The sequence below is a fragment of the Hordeum vulgare genome, chromosome 3H (assembly GCF_904849725.1).
Source record: "Hordeum vulgare subsp. vulgare chromosome 3H, MorexV3_pseudomolecules_assembly, whole genome shotgun sequence".
In the NCBI taxonomy this organism is placed as follows: Eukaryota; Viridiplantae; Streptophyta; class Magnoliopsida; order Poales; family Poaceae; genus Hordeum; species Hordeum vulgare.
The window spans coordinates 437,945,395-437,953,978 of NC_058520.1; the positions used below are offsets into that span (position 1 = coordinate 437,945,395).

General features: G+C 48.1%; 1 protein-coding gene across 1 annotated transcript; it reads right to left on the minus strand.

Annotated features, from left to right (window-relative positions):
* Positions 1 to 4,842: 4,842 nt before the first annotated feature.
* LOC123444134 (pre-mRNA-splicing factor ATP-dependent RNA helicase DEAH7-like) lies at positions 4,843 to 8,240 on the minus strand. The gene has a single exon (XM_045120754.1). It carries the CDS (start codon positions 8,140 to 8,142, stop codon positions 4,939 to 4,941), a length of 3,204 nt encoding a protein of 1,067 aa, XP_044976689.1. The 5' UTR covers positions 8,143 to 8,240; the 3' UTR covers positions 4,843 to 4,938.
* Positions 8,241 to 8,584: the final 344 nt, after the last annotated feature.

The window sequence follows — 8,584 nt, forward strand, 5'->3', positions numbered from 1 at the left end:
AGTTTCAAATATGCAAGGCAGGGCATGACAAATCACAACAGCCATACACTACAAATTAAGTGAAGCTCAATATGCAACGAGTTGCATATTGACGGAACTCCACATTTAATTATTTAGTTCACTTCCATTTATTTACACGACAATATTAAATGTTGTTGAACATGGCAAGGGGTGAAACACAAATTAAACTACCTATCTAGGCATTTTAAATGACGCCGGAAACGACATATAGTATCTCTGAACTGACCCCACACGTTAACTTTGAAATCTGTCCAGATCTTTCCTAACCACATTATATGTTTGTTAAACAGAAAAACAAAGTGGTTCACGTGATTCTACTCGTCATTCTGGTCCATTTACATATATGGCTCATCTCCAACGGTGCTACGGTTCACTAGCTACGAATTAAACCGTTTTTAACACGTCAACACGCATACCAATGCAAACAGCATGGCTAACAGCTTGAGATATGCAGGAGAGTTGAAAAATATTATTCTACACGAAAATCTATATGTTTTACATATATAATTTGTCGTGATCCGACGCACGGTTTAAAAACTACGGGCGTTTTAAAATCATTGCTTTTCTGAAATTAATAAATTCGCACGTCCTAAAAAAACTACACGGGCCGAATCTACAGCTAGTGGGCCAACAAGGGGTATGGCGCAAGATACTAAATGGTGCCACGGGCGCGGGATAGGGTAGCGGGATCGGCTCACCTTGCAGGCCATGGCCCAGGTCGGAGATGGGCTGAAGGGGCGCTGGCCTGGTGGCTCGGTGCAGCTCCTAGGCCTCGGGAGCCAGCGCGGGGGTTGGGCCGATTCGGGCGCCCTGCATTAGGTGCGGCCCGCGGGGAGGTGGCGCTGGCGTTGAGCGGCCGGTCAACGCCTGAGCGGGGATCCTCCCACTGCTCGAGCCCGAGCGAAGCAGGGGCCGCCGAGGGCTCTAGTGGCCGACTTGGCGGTGGGGATGGAGGCCGAGGGGGTGGCCGAACCTTGGTCGGAGGCGAAGATCCACGGCGGTGGCGGATGGCGGCCAGATCCGGGCCGGATCTGTGGCGAGCTGCGTCTGGCGCCCTTGGGGGTGGCCGCCGACGGTGGTGGGCAGGCGCTCCGATTGGCGGGATGCGACGGCTCGCCGGTGGCGGCGCTGCGGTGACCTCCGGCGGCGGCCGACGGGGCTCCTACGAACTGCTCGGCTTCCTCATGGCTGCGAGAGATTGCGGGCATGGCTCGGGGTGCCTCTGGTCGCCTAGACATGTCGGGTAGGTGGAGTTTGGGGCGATTTTGGGACATTGGATGGGGATCCAGTGGTCCAGATCTGACCAAGAGATGGATTTCAGGAGAGAGAGGAGGTGGAGCTAGCAGATGGGGTTTTCTAAGGGGGTGGGTGCAAATTTGGCTAGGGGAAACCCTAATGGAGTGAGAGAGCTCTCTCCATGGGGTGATTCTTATATAGGGTTTGGTCTAAGGTGGGATGGACCTCGTCCGTCCGACCGCGATCCGACGACCACGAACGGAGGAAGTGGCTAGATGGGTTTAATGGGCTGTGTAGTTGGGCTATGTAGAGATGAGAGGAAAATGGTGCGGCCCGTGACAGAGTTTTGAAACACCGATCGTCCGACAACTAAACCGGTTATAGTGCGGCTATATACTAAACCGTACGGGTATCAAATGAGCTTCGATTGAAACGAAAATTGGGAGGTGGCCTGCCTACATTAAAATGAGACAGCACGCCAACTTTCAAACCAATCCAAGAAAGTTTTATACGCACTTCTAAAAACAAGATTTTAACGATGTCGCGGTCGCGTGCATGTGTGGTTGGTCTTGAAACGGTCAACGACGAAAACAGAGAGAACCGGCAACTAATAACGGATGCAAGTTTTGTACACTAGCAGCAACGGAGTGCCGATGCAATGCAGATGATGCGCATGATGCGATGATGAATGCGACGGACAATCTAATTGCACGACGGCAATGGAATAAGAGGGGAATCTTCTGGAGCGTCGGTCTCGGGTGTCACACTTATGGAATTGACTATGACGAGACATTTGCTCCTATGGCAAATATGAACAAAGTAAGGATATTGGTTTCTTGTGGTGCAAACTTTGGGTGGAAGTTGCATCAACTAGATTTCAAGAATGCCTTCTTGCATGGTTAGTTGAAGGAACAAGTGTACATGGAGCTACCACCAGGGTTTGGTACTTCCGAGACCATGGAAAAGGTATGCATACTAAAGAAATCCTTCACTACAGGGCGGGACAGGGGCGCCGGGGGCGGTCGGGCACGGCAGGGGCGTGGGGGGCGGTCGGGCGGGGTCGGGGCGGCAGGGGCGGTTGGGCGACGTGGCGGCCTAGCGGCGGGCGGCCTGGCAGCGAGGCGACGGGGGGCAGAGCGGCGGCGGCAGGGGGCAGAGGAGCTCGGGGAGAGAGAGAGTGTGGTGGGTCGGGCAAACGGACGTTATAGGGACATGTTGTTTCCCGTCTGCTGGCGGACGGCAAAGAGCCTCCAAGCAGATGACAAAGAGCTGGTCGATGGCCCAGTTGACCTAACCAACCCCACGGTCCAGTGGGGCCCAGGGAAGGCTCTTTGTCGTATGCCTTGTGTATCTTCGCCATCTGCCAGCGGATGGCAAAGAATTAACTGATGGCCAATAATATCTTTGCCATCAGTGCATTCTTTGTCGTCTATTTTTTTGAAGCTGACGACAAAGACCTTCTTTGACGTCCACTGGCAGACGGCAAAGAACTGACTGATGGCAAATTCTCTGATTCCAATAATGCTTGTATGGACTGAAGCAATCACCGAGGGAATGGTTTGATAGATTCAAGCGTGTTTTTCATGGTATGGGTATGGTTAGTGTAACGGTGACCACACGGTGTTCTACAGACACTTTGGTCGAAATATCACCATTCTTGCAGTTTATGTGGATGACATTATCATCACTCGAGATGATAAGGAGGAAATAGAGAGATTGAAGGGGTGTCTGAGCAATATACTAACCTAGAAGGGGAGTGTTGAACTGGGAGTGTTGAACTGGTATGGACCCAAGCAATCTCCCAAGCAATATCAAGCATCTTGAGGGGGAGTGTTGAACTGGTATGGGCCCAAGCACATCAAGCATATCTCTTAGGGCCCAAGCCCATGTGGGGTGCTAACCTAGAAGGGGACATCCAGTCCTCCCTTTCCCATCCATGCAGCCACACGAGAGGAACCTCTCCCGCTAGCCACCAGACTGCTGTTGGCCCCCCGTCGGTAGGTACCTCTCTCCATCGATTCTACACAAAGTGTCAACAACAGAACATAACTTGACATCTTGCCCTCTCCTTATAATGCATGACAACACGCTCATGTCCTTTGTTGCAAAAAAAGTATAAAAAAAAGTGGATATGGTAAAGCTACTAGCATCAAGCATATTCTATCTAGCTAGAAGTCAAGCATGAGCATCATTAGGGACATCATACATTATTATATTGGCATTGCCAACCTGTCATTATTCCCTCCGTAAAGAAATATAAAAATGTTTAGTTTACTAAAATAGTGATCTAAACGGGACATGAAGTTTCTGAGCCGAGCTCAAATGAGCTCGGGTGTACATTAAAATCGTATTAATTTCAAAAAATGTTCAAAAAAATCTAATTTTTTGTAATAAACATTGACAAAAGTTCTAATATCTCACGAAATTCATCTGAAAATTACATTTTTGTGAGGCGTGGCAAAAAAACAAAATCGATACTCTGAAAATGCTACTTTCAAAAGCATTTTGAAGTAACGATTTTATTTTATTTTTGCCACGACTTCCACAAATGTGATTGCCTAATGTAATTTTGCAGGCAGTTAAAACTTTTGTCAATGTTTGTCATAAAAAAAATCAGATTTTTTTAAATTTGTTTTGATTTTTTTTTTTGGGATTTTTCTGTTCACCCCGAGCTTATTTGAGCTCGGGCTGAGAAGCACACTTTCCATCTAAACGCTCTTATATATTTTTTAGAGAGGGAGTACTACGATGGAACAATGCGAAAACTTCACAGAGAAACACGATTAAATGCCAGCCGTCCGAATTTTGCCTCTAGCATTCCATCATCATTTGAATAAAACTAGGAAATATTCAGGATTCAAGGTTAGCACCTAAGTTCAAAAGACAGCAGCCTCCGGGGGTAGCATCTTATATCAGATCAAGCAGAGATTATCTTGTGCTTACTGAAACCAGAGTTTGTTCTTGTTGAAATTGGCAATATATGATATTAACACCGGAATATGTTGCAGTAGATTGTACAATTCAGGCTGGGTTTCAGAGGAAATTCGACCTGAATCTGGTCAACAACCTCTAAGTGCTGATTAATTGATGTTTCTGCATCCATATGATTTGGACCAATGATACTGAATCTTAAGTTCTCACTTAAACATGTAGTAATGTGGAAACACCATAAAAGCCACCAGCTGAATAAACCGGGAAAGCAACAGCAGGCTGTCTTGATACTGCAGAAACAACTTTTGCGAGAAAAAATAATTGGAATTAAAAGACCTAGGAAATACAAAGCCGGTAATGCTATACATTAAAATTATGAAGCCACAGTTATGGGAAAGATATGTAGAGTAAATGTTATCAACGAAATGGTTCACAATTTAACTAAAATTACAGTAGTATTAGGTTTCTACCAACAATGTTGCACTACTAAGATATTAGCAGAAGTCGACTGCGAAGTAGCAAATCTGCTAGAAAAATACTCCCTCCGTCCAAAAATAAGTGTCTCAACTTTGTACTAGCTCTAGTACAAAGTTGTGCTAAGCTTGAGACAGTTATTTTGGGACGGAGGGAGTAGCATCTAAATGAACACGAAAATAATGCTATGCCTCATGATAGGTGTGTGTCCCATATAATGGATTCATTCATGTGTGACTATCAGCACATACAAACATACTCACTCAACCTTCCTACCTACAAACCCATCCTCCTTTTGGGCCTAAGATATGTCAAACCTTTCTTCAGACCCGGCATAGCAACCTGCTGCTGCTTGCCCCTCTTCTCCTCCCTCTCCTTCTCTCTGCCTGCCACCTCAGTTTGCTCCTGCTTCAGCTTCTCCATCTCCTCTTCCATGTCTGTCTTCTCCTCATTATGCCACCTCCTGCAGTCAAGGAAGGAGGTGTCACCCTCCCTCACAGAGAAGAACATGGGCCCAAGCTCCACCAGCCAGTGTGGGTCAACTGCACTGACACACTGCATATAGTCCTTGGTTGTCAGGACAAGCTCGTGGTAGACGATGTAGTCGGGGGTGTAGCCGAGACCGTAGAGTGCACTGCTGGGATGCAGGTGGCACGGCACCCCATTACGGCAGTTGACATACTCTCCAACACCCTTCAACCTTGCAGAGTTCTTGAAGTACGCTGAGCAGACGGCCTTCCTCACCACGTCCCATTCCCTATGGCATGATGTCTGTGGGATCTTCAGGGTGTTCAGTATGTCCACCAATTGAGATCTCACTTCCCGAGCCTTTTGTAGACTCTTGACATGGAGGAAGTGAGCATTGCACCAGTCTCGATCATTGCACAATTCACCCTTAAACTTCTGCTCTTCCCATTGCAGGTATACATTGAGGAGTGTTAGATGGTCAGACTCCGGTACAAAAAACTTCTCCCTTGCAGCGTCACTCTCCTCTTCTCGATCTTTTGGCCGGAAGAATACTGATGGCACTGAGAGCATGGATACAATTGTCAGTACTTCATCAACACACCCCAGCTCCTTCCCCATGAGAAGCATTTTTGCCAGAGTTGGGTCCAATGGGAACTCCACCATCTTCCAGCCTAGATTTGTAAGGCCACCAACATTGTTCAAGGCACCCAACATCCAGAGCTGGTACATGGAGCTGAGGATATTCTCCTTGGGAGGTGGGTCCATGAAGTCAAAATCAAGCAAATTTTTGACTTCAAGGGATTTCAGTAAGAGAACCACATTCGCAAGGTTGGTCCTTTGGATCTCTGGCACGGGGTTAGGGAGCATCTCATTCTGGTAAGCTGATTCCGTGAACAGCCTGTAGCATGTGCCAGGACCAGTTCTTCCTGCACGCCCTGCACGCTGGTCTGCGGCTGCTCGACTGCATGGAAAAACCTGAAGAGCGTCCATGCCCATCCGTGGATTGTATACCTTCATCTTTCCATATCCAGTATCGATGACATACAAGATACCATCTACTGTCAGGGATGTCTCAGCAATATTGGTAGCAACAATGCATTTGCGAGTGCCCTCTCCTGCCTTCTGAAAGATCTTGGCCTGCAAGTCAGCAGGCAACTGTGAATAGACAGGCAGGATTGAGAGCTTGCCTACAACTTTGGTGGATGATGAAATTAGCTGCTCCATGCGCTCAGCGAGCGCATAGCAAGCAGTCTCGATTTCTTCCTGCCCGGTCATGAAGATGAGAATGTCGCCAGGGCCACTCGTTATGTGGATTGTGATGGCCTGCTTCACTGCCACTTCCACATAATCTTCACATGGTGTTTTGCTGTACAAGATATTTACTGGAAATGTCCTTCCAGGTATGTGAAATATAGGCGCAGAACCAAAGAATTTTGAGAATTTGTCTGCATTTAGTGTTGCAGATGTGACAATTAACTTAAAATCCCGTCGACGTGCAACAACCTTCTTCAATATACCAAACAAAACATCGGTGTTCACTGATCTCTCGTGTGCTTCATCCATGATGATAACCCGATATTTGTCCAGGTCAGCATCTTTCAAGGTTTCACGGAGAAGCACTCCATCCGTCATGTACTTTATTTTTGTGTTACGACACGTGACATCCTCGAACCGAATAGCATATCCAACTTCTTCTCCAAGCACGGTTTCCATTTCGTCACTGACACGCCGAGCAACACTCATGGCAGCCACACGTCTTGGTTGAGTGCAGCCAACAAGGCCAGTTCTGGTATATCCATCCTCATGCAGATATTGAGTCAGCTGAGTAGTCTTCCCAGAACCAGTTTCACCAACGACCACAACCACTTGATTTTCCCGCACAAGTCCGAGCAGGTCATCCCGGACAGAAAATATGGGAAGGTATTGCCTTTGTTGAGAAAGAGATTTCGATTTTGCAAAATCACTGACTGCTTCTGCCTTTTCCTTCAAGTGTTGTGAAAACTTCAGCTTCTCTTTGAAGTCAACATCACCTTGGTCACCAACAAGCGCAGTGTCAGCATCAACCTGTTGGGCTGTTTTCTCAACACCCAAAATATGTCCTAGCTTAGATCCAGCAAGCTCCCAGAAGCGTTGCCTTGACTTGTTCATACTCTGCTTTTCACGAATTTCCCCAACCAAAAGAGAACCTTTGCGCGCAATAATAGCCATGTCAGATGTTGGGTCCTTGAGTGGCATCACAGGCTCTGCTTGTTTTGCGAACACAACTCGTTCGTCGAGGAGGAATGGGGGTTTCGTGTCATGAACAAGCAGTACCACTTTACGCTCATCCTCGTTGTCAAATTCCGTTTGCACCTCTGTTCTTCTAACAGCCCCGGATCTGAACAACTGCCTGTTCTCCCACTGAGCATTCTCCGCGGTAACCTCTGACAACCTTTTGCTCTGAGCAAGAGTCATCAGACTGCCATCCTGGCGAGTCAGCTTCTTGGATAACTTTGATTTCTTATTTTGATGAAATGAAGCATCGTCTCCAGGATAACTACCGGCATTGAATAGAATGCTGTGTTCTTCGCAGCCATACCATGTTAGATCAGCATTGTAATCCATCTCTAGCATCATCTCCTCAGTGACCTTGAATTTTATGTCAGCTGTTGGGGGCCTTGTACCAGCTTCAGTGCCCTTGCACGAAGAAGAAGTCCTTCTTGAGGAGGAGCCAGACGGGCGTACGGTCGCGGCAGGCAAAGAAGAAACGTTGTCCCAAGGGGATGGTGCCGGATGTTGCCGCTGGGATGCCGGTGGACCATCACGGTACTCCCGGCGAGGTGAGTCCCATCGGCGGCGGCAATCGGCTCTCGCGATTTTTCCTGATCTGTGCTCAGCCGCCGCTTCTTCTTTCTTGTGGGGACGAGGCCTGGATGCATTGCTGCCTTGTGCTTCCCGTTTCCTCTTTGCTAGGACGTCCAAACCTAGAGCGGAGCTCCTTGGGCGATGCGGCAGGATCGGACCGCCCTGCATCGCGTCCAGGTGAGGGATCCGATTGTTCGTTCTCGGCAAGCAGGAAGAAATGGAAAACGGAACGGATGGATTGAAGCAAGCTAGGGCTTACTTGGCCTTATAACAACGTAGGGATCCAATCGCGTCCTGAACGACTGATGGGAGGAGGAGGAGTTGCTCCGGCGGCCGCGGACGAAACGGCTCCGGCGGCGACTGGTTCTGCGAGCCGCGACGGGTCTGGAGCGAATTTGCTTGGGGTTGGGACTTGGGTGGGTGAGTCCGTATATATTGGTCAGCTTGGCTAGACCGATACAAGGGAAAGACTCCGAGTTGGAAAGTTCCGTGGAGACGGGATACGTACCTGTCCGGGGCTAAAGGGGATCGGCTCCCAACTGGGATCATCAACACGTCTAAAAAATTAAGTCATGCGAATCAACTTATAGTTTTTTTTAACACCTTCAAA